The following is a 17808-nucleotide window of genomic DNA, read 5'->3' on the forward strand; positions in this document are numbered from 1 at the left end:
TCAGTCAAAAGTTTGAAATTTGTCAATTTTATGTTTAATTTATTCAGTTTTTTTTGTTTTTTTTTTTTGTTTTTGCTACTTCAGTCCATGATGGAATTCATTGGTAATTTGGTAAAGTGGTCAGGGTAATTCCCTAAAACCGAACTATATCGAAAAAACCAAAATCGTTTCTCTGATTAATGCATAATAGTTAGGGTTTAGAGATTAACATATCGTAGCAAACATTTGGGTCGAAATCAACATCAGGAGGTCGAATATTCCGTATTTCCATGTTTGCTCAAGAAATTAATGCACTAAATCGCATGTGTGTTCTTCAAATCGTGGTATTGTTCTTGAATTCGTCGGATTCAACCCTAGAATTGTAGTCGATATAAAGAATTCAAGAACAACACCACGATTTGAAGAACACACATGCGATCTAGTGTATCGATTTCTTGAGCAAACATGGAAATGCGGGATATTTGACCTCCTGATGTGATTTCGACCAAGATGTTTGCTACAATATGTTAATCTCTAAACCGTAACTATTATGCATTAACCAAAGAAACGATTTTAGTTTTATCGGTATAGTACGGTTTTAGGGAATTACCTTGACCACTTTACCAATGAATTCCGCCATGAGGGAGAGTTTAGAAAATGTCTAGAAACTAAATACGAGGGGGGTATGATTATTGTTATCGACAGAGTAAACGTAAACCTGTTTTGGTCGATGCTTGATGGTTTTGGGCTTGGCTTATGCTCTTAAAGGCTATAGACAAAAAAAAAGAAAAAAAAGCTGAATAAATTAAACATAAAATTGAAAAATTTTCAAATTTTGGACTGAAGTAGCAAAAGTATCAAACCACAGGGACGAAACTGGCCATTAACTAAACATAAATAGAAGAAAGACAAAAATACCCCTTAAACTAACGGCATAGTTGGATGCCGTTAGACTAGAGGACGTAATTGGCTAATGTTTAAAACTATAAGGACTAAATTGACAAAATTTCAAACTTTGGACTGAAGTGGCGAAAGTAGCAAACCACAGGGACGAAAATGGACATTAACTCAATAAACTATAATAATAATAATAATAATAATATGCAACCACTATACCATCTGACCAACATCTTATCAGAGCATCCGACAATCGTCGGATTCCGTTGGAGCCACACCCACTCATGGGCCGCCACGTGGATCTTCCTCTTCACCTCAATCTTACTCTACTTCACCATCTCCGTCACCCTTCTCCTCCTCCGCCACCCCACCCGCCCCGTCCCGGTGGGCCCCATCCCCGCCGTCCACAACCTCTTCATGTCCATCATCTCCGCCATCATCCTCGCCGGAACCATAGCCTCCGCCGCCGCAGAGATCCGCCACACCCGGTGGCTCTGGGGCCGCAGTAGAACACCTTTACAATACGTTTTATGTTTCCCACTCGGCACGCGCTCATCCGGGCGCGTGTTCTTCTGGTCATACATCTTCTACCTCTCACGCTACATCCACGTGGCACGAACGTTGTTCACCATCCTACGACGTCGTAGGTTGTCGTTACTCCAGCTGTTAACGAACTCCATTCCGATAGTGATGTCATTCCTCTGGCTGGAGTTCACCCAGTCTTTACAAATATTAGAAATCATTTTGACATCTTTCACTAACTCCGTAGTCTACGGGTACCGGTTCTGGGCGGAACTGGGGCTGCCAACGGCGTCGTTTCCGTTGGTGGCCAACGTTCAGATTATTTTACTGGGTGTGAATTTGGTTTGTCATTGTGGGGTTTTGTATTTGCATGTTTGGGGTGGTGGGTGCAATGGAATTGGAGCTTGGGTTGTGAATTCGGTCTTTAATTGTGGATTCTTGTTTATGTTCTTGAAATTGTTCGTTAAAAGGCGTTCGATTCGACAAAAGGCGATGGAGTTGACGACTACGAATGATAAAGTTGATTGAGTTGAGTAATTTGTTGATGTATAGATTACATGAAATTGTATAGTTAACGCCAGTGACTATTTTTTGACAGTTATGTGAGGAGATAAGGAATTTAAAAGTATGAATCGTATGGAGTTAAATTTTATTAGTTGGATTATATCACTTTACAATGTATCTACGTGTAAGAAACGGTGAAACTTGTTTTAGTTTGACACAACTATTAAACTTGTACACGTGCTTAACTAAATGTGTTACTTCATCCGTTCCATTATAAGTATCCATGTTTGTAAAACACAAAGTTTTAGGTGGATTAAATAATTACTTTTTTTTCTTGCCAAATAACAATAATGCCCTTGAAAAGTTGGTCCATCAATATTGTTTATTAATTTTAGTTGTGTATGTTTAAGGGTAAACCTGGAAATTAACTAATTAATTTTGAAAGTGGACACTTGTAATGGGACAAATGAAAAAAGGAAATATGGACACTTATAATGAGACGAATGGAGTATTTTTTTTTAAGCACTAACGCATACACTAGTAATCGATGATATTAACGAAACATGGCTATGAAACAATAACACACGTGACACGATAAAATTAAATTATCAAACATTGCAATCAATATTTAATTGTTTATGAAACTACAAAACTACATTCGTTTTGTTAAACGTGTCACAATGTGTTGTGCTAACATATTGACCAAATTAAAACGAGAAACCTAAATGTGTTGAAACACATTTTTAAACAGTTAATATGTCAAACCATTTATGACCCTAGCCCACTTACCTTAAGTAGCAACCCAAGTTAGTTTGAGTCACATCATATCAAGTTAATGAGTCGTCTCATAGTGAATTCTAATCACCAACTCACCATTAGTAAAAAGATGTTTATATTTGAAAAAAATCATGAAATTGTTTTATTGTTAACTCTTGCTCTACTACTAATTGGCTTATCCCACCAATCCATTGACAACCTAATATAACTTACCTAATATAACTTTACACGTGTATTTCTGTAAATTAACAGCAATTACAACTATTATAAAGAATGAAAACAAACTTTTATAAATGTTTTAATATGATATGCGATAATTATGCTTATGCGTATCAATTTTAAAATTTTAATATCACTATAATGATATGTTAACATGTAGTTTTATTATATTTTGGTAATTGTGATTCTGTATAGTGATTGCTACGAATATAAGTTTGTTAATTTATTTTGAGTTTTATTAGTTTATTTGACTAGTTTTAAAAAAACACTTAAGTTTTTTATTTAAGTTTAAGTTTATTATTATACATTTGTAACACATATTTTTAGCATGTAAAAGTGGTTTGGAGTGACTTGGACATTAGTCAAGCCATGGTATGGATGCAAAATAAATTACTATACTGTGGCCCAAACGTACACCAAAAATCTAAAATCGTGCTATACAAGTTAAAAAGACGACAATTTCTTACACCGGTGAAAAATTCATTGGTTCAACGTTAGAAAAGAATATTCACATACTTTTCACTAATATATCATGTCCTCAAGTAAAAAAGATGTATGTTTAACATAGCACACAAAGTCAACTATAAACGAGTTGATTCTGTGTATTAAAAGTTAAAACATTTCTATATATGTCAACTAACCTGATAAAAACATAGATTAACATAAAAGAAAGTTCATCCAACAATCTACGTTTTTTTTTCTCATTTTATTTAATATATCCATTCCATGTGAGTACTTTTAAAATGATTTTTAAACTAAACTAAATAGTTATTATTTTAGTTTAGATTTTTGTAGAATTTAGCAGTGACAAATTGACCAACCAAGGTACCTTTCTGGGCCAAAATTAGTTGACATATTATAGTTCTCAACTTTTGACTTGAAGATGTGACGCAAATGTGGTGTTTTAAATTTTAATAGAATGACACAAGTTTAAAACTAAATTCAAGCAAGATACTATGTCTTCCCATTCTATCATCTGGCTTATGTTTTTCATGTAGCATTCAAACCGAATGACGGAGTTGGGTTTAAGGAATTGAGTGACCTAGTGGCTAGTAACATATAACGTACGAGTAGAGTTATAGTTCTTAGTATCTCGACATGAATTCTTATCCAGTTTCTTGAATTCGTGTCAAAACATCCTTTTTTCTTTCAAATCTACCTTACTGAACATAGTTATCAATGTGTATTTATATTTCATGAGTCAATGTCGAGCTTACATTTACATGTCGAGGTATCTAATTGAATTAGAGATTAGGCTAACCCATCCAAGTCGATCTAGAGCTTTGCAAGATCGTACTGCTTGTGACTAGCATATGGGTGCCATTATTATTGATGATTGGGAAAATATTTTAGACACAAACTTACCGAAAACTTGAAACTAACAGCTTAGCATCACGTTAAAGCTACCCAAAACTACTCACTTAACCAATCAATAAGTTAGTGTCGCATCAAAGCTACCCAAAACTATCTATTTGTAAGAGGAGTGGTTTACCACTCAACATTTATATTTTAATATTTCTATTAAACTTTATAAATTAATTAAACTAATAACATAATTTCATTAAATTAAAAAGAAGAGTGCAATATTTAAAGAAAAGGAACAATACTAAAATAAATAAACTAAGAAAATAAAAATCAATGTGAATATAAAATGAAAGTGCCCACCACAAGCTCGCTTTTATGATCAATGGGAGCTCAGGTCCGAATGGCTTGGAAAGTTATGGCTCGGGTATGGTTGGCTCAAAAACTAATGGTTTGGGTTTGCTTGACGTGGGTTGAGACGGATCAAGTAAGGTTGGCTCGCGTTCGGATGACTCGGAAAAGGTTGGCTAACAAATGGTTGGGTTGGAATTGGTTCGTAAGGATGCAACCCAACTCTTGGTCTACATTTGTTTGATGTTTTCTTGATGAACTTGAGATTGTATAGAGAGTATGTTGGGTAGAAATTAGTATAACAAACCATGATGTAAGTAAAAAGGAAAAACGGAGAAAATAAAATAAGTGAGTTCTATCCCACATTAGTGTTGGAAGAAATGGAATACTTTCACATTGGTACAAATAAGAAAGTGAGTTATCGTCTCACATCATTTGATTACAAAACTTGTAAGCTCTTTATAAGAAAGAGAGCTCATATGATAATAATCTTGTATGACAAGACACACCCAGTGGTCCTAGCGGAGGGTGCATAGCACCCGACGAGCATGCGCACGCGCCGGGGCGAAGTGCGGTGGGCGCAATGTGGCACTTTGATGGCGCACTTCGCACGCTCGCATCGTATTTTTGTGGAAAATAAAGATTTTTAAATATCCTCCAATCGTGCTACGTGACGGATTTAGATAAGTCTCGTCGCGATGCGCGATGACATGTAGTTATCCGGAAACTTCTGCGGATGTCGCGCTACACGATGGGTTCTTAAATAACCCATCACGATACGCGATGTGGAGGTTACATTGACATGACATGTTGCATGCCACGTGGCGTAGTTAAAGCTGACTAGACAACCCTATGGCCTAGTTGCGCGATGCGATGGCCTTATTATAGGTCCTTCACGATGCGCAACCTTGAAATGGGATGAAATCAACCTTCACTTCCTCATCCAAAATCACATATCTTTCTTACATTTTCTGTTATATTAAGAGTATTGGTATAATAACCCGAGTAGTCGTAACGAAACACTCTCCGATCGAAATAAGCTTTTATAAACGAATCCAAAATATCTGTCTGAACAAGGTAAGACATTGTGTCATCGTATAAAGTTTCTAATCTCGTGATTATCATTATGTTTATCGGATTATAATAACCTAGAGATACTATATTGTATTTAACCTAGATGCTTAATACCAGAAAAACTCTTTATTTGTAAACTTGAAAGATGAGATATTCGAGTTATTGTACAACTCACAATTATGTGAGACAACTATTTTTTAATAATGTCATAATGATTTTTAAACTTATTAAACTCAGGACAGATAGTCCAAATGCTTTCAAAGATATTTTCAAAATATTTTAATTATGTTACAGTGATTAAGTCTATGTAGACTTACATGATGGTTACTACTGGTATTGTGAGGTTTTGTATAAAAGGCTTGCCTAATGGGTTATTACACGTTACGTATTTGACTAGTGTTAGCCAATAAGTTATATGACCACAGTCACGAATATCATCGAGTGACAAGTACAAATGAATGTTGTAATTGTAAATGTGTCATTTACAAATGAATGTTCTCATAAGTATTTCATGTTGATCAAATATTTTTAAACATGTTTCAGGTGACTTGTTAGAGACACATGAATGATGCCTGCGGACCTTCAACTTAAATAAGTGGCTTGTCACCATAATAAAGAAATGTGTTGTGTAAATTTAGGGTTTATCCATATAAAACTTGTGTTTGTATAAAAATGAGTTTTATTCATAGTTTATGAAATACGAATCATGGTGTTTTTATAACTATGATAATTTCCTACCTACGATCCTGATGAAATTTCCGATGCTATATATTTTAATAATAAACACCGATATCACCGCTCGATGTTCACAGCTCTCCTCCTGTGGTGTAGGGTATGGGCTGTGAAAGACATAAAGGGGAATGTGGTTAAAATGGTTATTGGTTTTATGTATTGATATTAAAAAAAACTTATTCATTTTCTAAAGTCCAACGCTCATATAACCGTTGTTCACTTACCCACAATGAGTTCACAAGCCTGCCCAACCCTACTTGATATGTTACTTGACCAACGGGCTCTTTCCCTTTCTTACTCGATTATTCGGGCGGGGTACTAGTAGGTAGGGATGAGATCGGGATCCTACCGGTACTGACCGGTCCCGGTCCCGAAAATCACGAATTCTTGGTACTGGTACCGGTATCGAAATATTCGGTTCGGTATCGGGACGGGATGTCACACCCCGACCAAAGGCGGCGGAACATGTCGGGGTGCAACGGATTGCCCAAAAACACAAGACACTATTTAAAGTGACAATATTTAGTCAGCTCATTTATTTTATAAATCAATAATCAACACATCTCGTTCACACAAACAAATTGAATACAAGTAACATTTATATTGTTCGTTTTACTAATACCCTAATGATCTTGGTAACGTTTTTCATCAAGTCCTCGAGTCAACAAAAGTCAAACCTGTAACATTTCATAAAATAAAGTTTGTCAACACAAAGGTTGGTGAGCAATTCATAAGTTTGAGCATATAAGTATGTAATAATAAAAAGCCACAAAACTTGTATACGAAACGATAAATAAAAGCAACAATATGGATAATATGAGATCGCTAACACATTAGCGACACCTGCAATAAGAGAATACCAGATGGTTCAGGATTTTTATATGAGGTCGTTAATAAGAATACATTAACGGAACCGTCTATAAATAGATTCGGATTTCATGAGGTCGTTAATAAGAATACATTAACGGCACCGTGCTATAAGAGAATACCAGATAGTTCACGAATTTATGAATCAACCTTCCAAAAGTGGTAAACACATAAGCATGTAAGCATAGAACACCAAATCGAGCAATTATTTAAGTAAAGTATACAATCACGTTTGTGGGTTTAAGATTTAAGTAAATAAAGCATTTAGTTTGATAAGTATGAAACGTCACCCCGAAACGAAAGATGGAAAAAGGGGTATGAAAGTACTCACCTCGATTGACGAATTGAAAACTAATAAATAATCGACATATAGAACGCTTATGAACGAAACGAACGAATCCAACTTGAAAGATAATTAAAAACGAATAAATAAAATATTAATGATCTTGAACTTTTAGTTGAAACTACATTTGAAATATTGAACGAGAAAGTTCGATTGTTAATCGGATTACTGGTTAATTTGCTAACGATTAGGGACTCATACTTAATCGATAATTAATATGAAAATAATATTATTTTATTTTAGCTTTTAAATAACTAAACCAATATTAAATAGAAACAAGACGGGTTTTAAATCAAGGGTTCGGTCTTTATAAAAATAAATTGATAATAAAGCTTATAATAATATTATTAATGATAAAGATAGTAAGGATAATAATGACTTTATAAATATGTTTTATATGTATATATATATATATATACATATATGGATATATATGATGATAATAATAACAATAACTATTTTTAATAATACTAATATAGTATAATAATTATAACAATAATTATTATTAATAATACTAATAATAATAGTTAAAGAATAAAAATCTTGGTATTAATTTAAAGTGTTGTTGATAAAGATAATAACAATAATAAATAATATTAATAGTATTAATGATACCACCCTCGATGTTGGTTCGATTTCTAACCGAGTTCACAAAATAAATATAACAATATTATTGTTAATAATTAATGATAAAATATAATTTTTATAAATAATAACAATATGATCTTTATTAATAATAATAACAACTTTAATATTTATATGATAATGATACTAATAATAATATTAATAATGAATACATATAACAGTAAGTTTAACATAATAATACTAATAATAATTTTTATGTAATAATATTAGCACTAATAGTAACCGAAATTTGTTAAGTATGAAAATAATACCAAAACCGGTTTAGGATGAGACCCGAACCCGAGACCTCTAGTTTAATAACTAACGTACAAACCAAACGAACCAAGTTAAAAATTGTTATTTAAACCTATAAAGAATTAACATATCCAATACTAGGATGTTCATCTTTTACCCAATTCAAAACAACTCCATACCCCTCCAACTCGTTTCCAAGAATATAACCGAAAAAAATAAAACCGAATATTGACAATTTTGATCTAACAATTTATATGCGAAAACCGACAGCACCAACGCCCAAAATTAATTTACCTATTAACTGTCCATATGGTCGTGGCTCTACACCGAAAAGAAACCGAGCCGAGACCGCCGGAGATCGTTGACAGCAACCGGAGGGAGAGAGAGAGAGAGAGAGAGCCGTAGAGAGCAGATATATATATATATATAGGGAGAGAGACGGAGAGAGATAGAGAGTACAGAGGGAGAGAGGGCTGTGACGGAGAGAGCAGAGAGAGTGCGGCGAGAGAGAAAGAGAACGGTGCACGGCGGCCGGCTTTCTGGTCGCCGAAAAAATGATCTGAGGGAGGGAAAGGATGGGGGTTTTGGGTACGGGGTTACTGGAGAACGAGAAGGGGAAAGGGGGAGTGGCTGGAGGTGGTGAGTGGTCTTGTCGGAAAATCGGGCTCGCCAGAGCCGATTCCGGTCGCCGGAAAAATGGGAGAAAGAGATGGAGGCTGGTGGTTTATGTTTAGGGTTAGGGTTAGGTATTTTTTTATTTATATATATATATATATTACATATTTTCAAAACAACCCCCTCAAGTTTCAATCAAAGTTTAAAATGAGTTTAAAGTTTTCCAAATCTTATAACGAGTTTACGAAAATCATTTTAAACCCCTTATGTTTTTCTTAACAACAATATATTATGACAAACATTGATTTATTTAAGATTGAGGTCTATAATAATATTATATAATAATTAAATAAGGTTCTAAGGATGTTGAGTCGGTTTTACAAAATAAAAGTTTTCAAAACGAATACAACTCGAGACTCAAATTTGACAAATGTCACACGGGACCGGGACGGTACCGGTATTGAAGGTAAACATTCGAAAAATACTGGTCCCGATACTGTACCGGTACCGAAACTCAAAACTTTGGTACCAATGTTCGGTACCGGTGCCAGTACCGATTTTGCTCATACCTACTAGTAGGCTTCGAAACAACCCTGGTCAACCTAACTAATAATGTCGTAAAACATTAAAATATTAGGGTATGTTTAATATGAGGTAATGAAATAAACGGGTAAATGAAATGGACAAGGAAATGTAATGGATCATTACCATTCATTACCACGTTTAGTTACCCTTTAAGAATTAAATATATTATATATCATTACATTGTGTTCTTTAGTATATAGCAAAAGACGAAAGAAAGTAACAAAATGCATAAAAAATAACAAAAATGCTCATTCTTTAAAATAATTTTGTTTTACCAATTTTCACAACATTATCCATTTAATATATATAATAAATTAAACATGTTTTGTTATTTATACAAACAAATATCAGTAGATCCAATATAGAATGATATAATAAATCACGGTGGAATCAAAAGAATTTTTTTTAACATGTTTTCTATTGCTACGTTTTGTTATAGAATTATGAAATTATTGTTTAAAGAAATGAGACTTAACTTTTAACTTGAAAATAAGGTATGGAATTGAAAAAAAAAGACACAAGGTGGATGGGAGGAACGGAAATAGCTATTTTTAACTTGAAAATAAGGTATCAATATCATCTCCCACTATCAGAGAAAAGGTTTAATTTCCCAATCATCCACCATTGCCATACAACACTACACTACACTACACTACACTACACTACACTACCTAAGCACAATTTCTTTTACTTATCTGTATTCTTCTATACTTTCAATTCGGTAAGTACGTATAATATTAATCCCTAAAATTGTCCATATATTTCTTATTGTTTCATTCGAGGCTGAATGAATTGTTCAGTTTAGGTCTTTTAGGTTTTGTATGCTTAATTTTATCTATGTTCGTCTTTACAATTATTATTATTTCAGCCTTATTATGGATGTGTGACAGACTGATTGATCATTTTGATGTGTTTTATTCTTGGTTTAGCTGTTGATTTCACTCTCACTTACATAAAGATCCAAAAGAAGACACAATCTAATAACAATGGCAGCAGCCAATGAAATGCACTATCCGCCACTAATCGCCCTTTACTTTCGAGTCCGGTTACTTTAAAATTACCACAGCTTAGATCATTTACTGTGAAATGCTCCACTGGTTCTGCCTCCACGGCTGCTGCAGTTTCTGGTAATCTTTCTATATATACAATTTATGTTTATTAAAGATCAAGTTTCGGTTAATGTTTCTTATTCTAAACATGATAATACGTAGCTCCTTGGAAGATTGCGGATGCTAGGCTCGTGCTTGAAGATGGATCCGTTTGGAGAGCCAAATCATTAGGTGCTTCCGGGACTCAAGTTGGTGAAGTTGTATTTAATACTTCATTAACAGGGTGAGATAAAGTTACACTTTTCAACATTATTGAGATCAATTATATATGTACGGTTTCCGTGTCTACAGGTATCAAGAAATCCTTACAGACCCAAGTTATGCTGGCCAGTTTGTCTTGATGACAAATCCACACATTGGCAATACAGGGGTTAATATAGGTAATCAAGACATTAATATGTGTACTTGGTATGATAAAGTATCAAAGTTCTTGTAATTATTGATATAAATATATGTGTGCAGATGATGAAGAATCAATAAAGTGCTTTTTGGCTGGTTTGATAATCAGAAGCTTGAGTATCAGGTATGCAGCAGTATACTACATTGCTTCATGGTTTTGTTTAGTTACTTTGAAAGTCAACTCATTTTGACTTTGGTTGTTGAAATGTTTTCTTCAGTACTTCAAACTATAGATGCACGGAATCACTTTCTGACTATTTGTCGAAAAGGAACATCATGGGAATATGTATGTGACTATGTTCTCATCTCATATTTGATAAGATTATAAATTATGGTTAATTTGCTGTTTGTTGTGGAACAGATGATGTTGACACGCGTGCAATTACGCGTCGGTTACGTGAAGATGGAAGCTTGATTGGTGTTTTGAGTACAGAAGAGTCCAAAACCGATGAGCAGCTTTTGGAGATGTCCCGCACGTGGGATATTGTTGGTAATTATGGCCTTCAGGACTGTAAATAAACCGAATGTTTAATGAATTGTTTGTGAGCTGTTTTACAAGAAGTTCGTTTATTTAATAACTGAACGAACGGGAACAGCATTGTTTGTCATTTAATAACTGAATGAACGCATGTCTCGTATGTTCATTTACGTTCGTTTATATGTTTAACTTAGTTTTTTAGGTCCATTACATTTTAGTCTAGTTTTTTGAAATTAAAATGATCACAGATATTACAACTTAGTCTAATATTATTATTCTTTTAGGTCTGGTGCTCATATTTACTTTTAATTGGTTTTCGTTCACTTATATTTATTCATCTATGTTCAGTTACGTTCATGAATCGTTCATTTATGCCATTAAGAAACGAACAGGAACACATTCATTTTCTTGACAAACAAACATGAACAAGCAACCGCTGTTCGTTTTTAGCTGTTTGTGTTCGGTCGTATTTTATATTAACTCATCAAAGTTAAGCAAATGGATTTAATTTCATATTTTTTGCAGGTGTGGATTTAATCTCTAGTGTCTCCTGCAAGAAACCTTATGAATGGGTTGAAAAAACCGGTTTTGAATGGTATTTTAACTCCAGCCGAAGTCGCAATGAAACTTTCCATGTTAGTGTTTTATATGAAACTCGCTAAGGATTTACGACCAGGACCGTTATAGTTTAACTTGTTTAATCATGTTTTGTGTTTGAATGAAGGTGGTGGCATATGATTTTGGTATCAAGCACAACATATTGAGACGGTTAGCATCTTATGGCTGTAAAATTACCGTTGTACCCTCAACATGGCCTGCAACCGAGACTCTTAAAATGAACCCAGATGGAGTTCTTTTCAGCAACGGGCCAGGCGACCCATCTGCAGTTCCTTATGCAGTTGAAACCGTCAAAGAAATTATTGGCAAGGTTCCTATTTTTGGCATTTGCATGGGTCATCAGTTGCTTGGTCAGGCGTTATGTGGAAAAACATATAAAATGAAGTTCGGTCATCATGGCGGAAATCATCCCGTTCGAAATATTAGGAACGGAAGTGTTGAGATCAGCGCACAGGTACTTAATAATAATAACTTAAGTAAGTTACGTTTCTGGTCTGTGGTTTGATTAGTGTCAGTCCAAAAATGGAATCTTTTGACATATGATCGCCTGAGGTTTTAAATCTGATCATGTGCCCTCACATGAAAACTAAAATTTCTTTAAGCTTCACGGCACATGATCAGATTTAACAGAAAAATAGATGGGGTTATAGAGTTTAAACCTCGGGTCATATGTATAAAGACATCTTTTTGGACTGAAAGGGTTAAACTATAGGGACCAAAAGCATAATTTACTCTTATAACTTTATTTGTATCATTCGGGTTAATTTCAGTTACTTTGATAAAAAAAAACTTATGTTGCAGACTCATAATTATGCGGTTGACCCGAAGTCACTACCGAGTGGTGTGGAAGTGACACATGTGAATCTTAATGATGGAAGCTGTGCGGGTCTCGCATTCCCACAACAAAAACTCATGTCTCTTCAGTACCACCCAGAAGCATCTCCCGGACCTCATGATTCAGACCTTGGTGCATGTTAATCCTTTACTTTGTTTATAATTCTAATAAGTGTGTATATACCACCTAACATATTTCATATAATGTGCAGTATTTGGTCAGTTTGTGGAGCTAATGAGAAGAGAAAAGCAAAGCTCATGAGTGTTCGATGCAAATCTTGATAAACGAGCCTGACTTGAAATGGGTTTTGAGAATGTTGTGTTCTTTTCGAGACACTTTATGTGTAACTTATCTCCCAAGAACTATTGCTTATATATTTAGAGACCTATTTTGAGACTTATCGTCAAGGATGACTCAAGTATGGTACGATCAAACCAAACCCAACATGAATGTTAAATGATCTTGATATATTATTAATCGTTAATTCATGGAGGATTCTCACATTGCAACTACGTGAATGCTTGCTCGTTCTATCGGCTATCAGCTTCGTGTGCCATCGATGAACCCTACTTTGTTGTTGGCAGATAGGGAGTCCATATCTTAATCTCGGTTGATGTAGTTCTTGTTTGTGATAACATCACTAACATTCATCTGCCTCGGATAATCAGAGACATGAATGTAGTAGATTGATCAAATGGGATTGGAAGCATTCCCATCGCTCTTGGTTCTGTGTGTTCTCTTTTGGCTGGATATGGTGACGTTGAAGGATTGGGGTTAGGCCGTAGGGGTTCTAAGCTACTCTGGTTCAATATTGATACGCTCATTTCCTTGAGCCCTATGCCCCCGTTGCCATGCACTCCAACCGATATCTCCAACTTAGAGCATGTTTGGGATTGAGTTTAAAAAATGCTTATTGGCTTATTAGTGTTTTCAAAAAGCAAATAAGTTAAAATGTGTTTGGCAATCAAAAAAATCTTTCTTAATTTAGCTTCTTGGTAGGGTTAAAAAATAGTTTTCCAAAAGGCTAAAATCCTGACTTTTCAAAATAGCTTTTCGAAAAGCCAATAAACATTTTTCAAACTCAATCCCAAACATGCAGTTAACGAGGATTACTCCAATTGTTCCTTTGTTTTCTTAAGTAGTGGGATATAGGTTTACATGTTTCTATTGTTTATATTTTGGTTGGTATCTTTTGCTTGTAAGCCTTTAAAAATGGCATTATGTTATGTTTTGAAATCTACATCAACATATTCTAATAAAGTAAAATAACTGATGACACGTGTCGCTTTATGGTTAATTCTCACAATTTTTTCCCATGAAAACTAATACAATATATGTCAGTATATGTCATAAATCAATAATTATTTACTTTTCTTTACACACTATTTATATCATATATATAACATGATTAAATTATTCATTTTGTTTTAAACTCTATTTATATCTTAACGAAATATTTAAAAGCTCTCTGGTTTTTCTACATTATCTCAAGCCACCGGATTGCTTTATTTGTAAATGAAAGCTTCTTATGAATTTGACCCGAATTCACGGGTATAGGTCTCACCAGACCCATATAGCCCTTAATGGGTTATAACATCTCATTAAATTAAAAATTAATCTCATCAAATATTTGATATGAAAATCATATAAATTAAAAATTAATCTCATCAAATATTTGATATGAAAATCATATAAAATATACAATAAATAAAATTATATTCCAAAAAAGTAGATAAATACTACTAGAAACGAATAATGTAAAACAATCCCCGTAACACAGTGGATAAAAAACTAGTTATGAATAATAAAAAATATGAATTGAGTCTTGATGCTCTTTAATTATTCCATTCTATTAATTTCAATCTGATTGATACATATCACATATAAGTTTTGATATGCATGTCATTCAATAAAAAGGATAAAGTTTTGACATACCAAATTAAGAAACTTTATCCTTTTTATTGAATGACATGCATATCAAAACTTATATGTGATAAAATCTATACATAGACAGAGATCAAACTAAATTAAGAAAGCGGATATTTAGGCTACTAAGAATCAGGTTAATGATTATAATGATACGTAGGAATGATATAATTAATGAAAATAATAATATTGATGCTATATATTATATCCTTCTCTATAAATTGTCACAAATCTAACTTGAAACCCCATTATCTCTAAATAACTCACACAATCTTTACGTCATCGTCTTCTTTCTTTCTTTCTCCAATGAAGCTTATTATCGCCTTCTTTCTTCTCCTCGCGATCGTCTTTGCAGGTTACAATATTATTTATACTCTTGCTAATAATATTTCAATCAACTAATTAGAACAAGTTTTCTTTCATTCATATATTCCTTATTTAATCATGCATGTAAACATTCATGATTTTACTCTTCTTGTTTAAATTTATTCATATTATCATATATGATCACTAGGAGTTTATTCATAAAATTCTTTAATTAAAGAGTAACGCTTACAAACAGAAGACAAACAGGCAACAACTTATGTTATTAGTCTTTTTATGAATAACAAAACTTAGTCGTTTAATATACATGATTTGCATGTTATTAGTTTTTTTTAATGCTATTAGTTATTTTTATAATATCAAAACTAAGTCGTTTAACATTCGTGATTTGCATGAGACCACGATGTTTCCGCAACCGTGTTCACCTTAAAAAACAGCTGCCCCTATACCGTTTGGCCAGGAACCCTCACGGGCAACAACGGCGCCGCTTTAGGCGACAGTGGATTCACATTACAACCTGGCGCGTCTGTTCAGCTCCCAGCCGAGCCAGGCTGGTCGGGCCGCTTCTAGGCCCGAACCGGTTGCACATTCGACGAGTTCGGTAACGGCAACTGCGTCACCGGAGACTGCGGCAACACCCTCAAGTGCAACGGCGGTGGCACTAGCCGAGTTCACGATCGCCGGTGGCGCAATCAACAGCGATAAGGACTTTTATGACGTCAGCCTTGTCGACGGGTACAATGTTGGCATTGGTAGAAAGGCAATAGGTGGTTCCGGTGACTGCCGGTACGCCGGTTGCATTAATGATTTGAATGTTAACTGCCCGCCGGAGTTGAAAGTTGTGTACGGTAATATTATATAATATATTGTTAGAGTTTTAGTATTATGTTTCTTTATATCTATGTTATTTAGCGTATTATTGTTGATTAATAATACATAACACCTTACGGGTTTTCATTATTCCACAGGTAACGGTGCGGTGGTGGCGTGTAAGAGCGCGTGTGCGGTGTTTAATGTCCCGGAGTTTTGTTGCACCGGTGATCATGCTACGCCGGCGACGTGTGGGCCCACGCAATTTTCGGTGATGTTTAAACAAGCCTGTCCTAGTGCGTATAGTTATGTGTATGATGATGCTTCGAGTACGTTCACGTGTACCGGGTCGGATTACTTGATTACGTTTTGTCCCACAAATGGGTCTTGAGAGATTTGGTTATTATTTTTATTTTTGTTACTATTAGTATTTGATTTTAAGTACATTAATAAGTCAGAGTTATATTGGAGATTGTGTTTTTAGTCAGATGAATATGTGTTTATTGAAAAACAAGATCAGATTGATACCTTTGGTTATGCCAATTAATAAGATCATTATTCAATTTGCTTCGATTATTTAATTGATTGATTTTGTCTTGAATTTGAACTATATTTTGATATTATGGCACGATTGCTTATTGTTCCCCTTAGTAGAAACCAACTTTTTGATTGATCCTGTCCGTCCAAAGTCTTAATCCTATCCATCCAAACTCACATATTTTCTTCTAAAAGCGGCAGTTGTAGCGGTTTTACACTCTCTCTCCGGCAGTTATTACCCCTTACAAAACCTCTCCCTCATTATCGTCCATCTCTTATTACGACAGCTGATCGCTTAAATTTGGTTCCAAATCGCGACCCCTAATTGCTTCAAATTGATCTGAAAATCAAAATCAGTTACTTAATCGCTTGAAAGCGCCAACCCTTTAGGTGGTTCCATGATCGTATGTCTTCAATATTTGGTTTCGTGATAGCAGGTCTCGAAATTGTGACGATAACCGATGGATCTGTTATCGTTGTTATCCATTTGATATTTTGGCACAAGGTCTCCGGTAAGAAGCTTGATTTAAATTATGGTTTCTTATGATTATAATTTTTCCATTTGATAAGCCTAAGATTGATTGAAATTGGACGAAAGGGAGATGGTTAGTCTGGGAATATGAAGTTTGTGCGGATTCTGATTCATTTCAAGGTGAAGAGGTAGTTCCCAGCAGAGCCCAGTTGGACCCGCAAGACTCACCTTGAAAAGGGACGTCTGCGCAGTTGAACCCGCAAGACTCCTTAACGGACGTCTGCGCGGTTGAACCCGCAAGACTTAACTTAAGGGACGTCTGCGCAGAAACCAACTGGGTCCGCAGGACCCACCATGCTCAGAGACGTGACGTCCTTACGCGCAGTACGCAAGCTGTTCCCGCAGGAAAAGCCTCCCAATGGTGAAGTACTCTGCCTGTTCCCGCAGCTGCGGATACAAGCCATCAGGGAAGGCTACCTGCGCAGCAAAGCTACACGCACAAGACACTTAGCTCTCAATAATAATTCAGTGTCACCTGAAGAAGGAATGAGCAAAGCCGGGAATACTCCCGCCCAAATGAGCCAGTCCGTATGATACTGGAGGATCTCTTGTACTGTACCTGATGAGGTATGGACAAAAGATCTGGCCAAAGAT

General features: G+C 34.9%; 1 protein-coding gene and 2 pseudogenes across 3 annotated transcripts; all 3 read left to right on the forward strand.

The window, feature by feature from the left end:
- The first annotated feature begins 1068 nt into the window (after window positions 1-1068).
- On the forward strand, window positions 1069-2003 carry LOC143532014 (fatty acid elongase 3-like pseudogene; annotated as a pseudogene).
- An 8803-nt stretch (window positions 2004-10806) lies between these two features.
- On the forward strand, window positions 10807-13262 carry LOC143532015 (carbamoyl phosphate synthase small chain, chloroplastic-like). 2 transcript variants are annotated; one of them, XM_077027175.1, is made up of 8 exons: window positions 10807-10978; window positions 11047-11135; window positions 11218-11278; window positions 11373-11440; window positions 11516-11644; window positions 12158-12267; window positions 12357-12704; window positions 13052-13262. In XM_077027175.1, exons 2-8 carry the CDS (start codon window positions 11096-11098, stop codon window positions 13226-13228), a joined length of 933 nt encoding a protein of 310 aa, XP_076883290.1. In that variant the 5' UTR covers window positions 10807-10978; window positions 11047-11095; the 3' UTR covers window positions 13229-13262. The 2 variants fall into 2 exon arrangements, with proteins under 2 accessions (XP_076883290.1, XP_076883289.1); XM_077027174.1 differs by having other exon boundaries at window positions 10807-11135.
- A 2055-nt stretch (window positions 13263-15317) lies between these two features.
- Window positions 15318-16571, forward strand: LOC143531986 (pathogenesis-related thaumatin-like protein 3.5; annotated as a pseudogene). The gene is made up of 3 exons (XR_013135100.1): window positions 15318-15366; window positions 15733-16183; window positions 16304-16571. The product of XR_013135100.1 is annotated as a pathogenesis-related thaumatin-like protein 3.5 (transcript).
- Window positions 16572-17808: the final 1237 nt, after the last annotated feature.

Source organism: Bidens hawaiensis, unplaced genomic scaffold (assembly GCF_021521415.1).
Source record: "Bidens hawaiensis isolate Kalapana, Puna unplaced genomic scaffold, B.hawaiensis_p1.1 tig00009327_1, whole genome shotgun sequence".
Classification (NCBI taxonomy): domain Eukaryota; kingdom Viridiplantae; phylum Streptophyta; class Magnoliopsida; order Asterales; family Asteraceae; genus Bidens; species Bidens hawaiensis.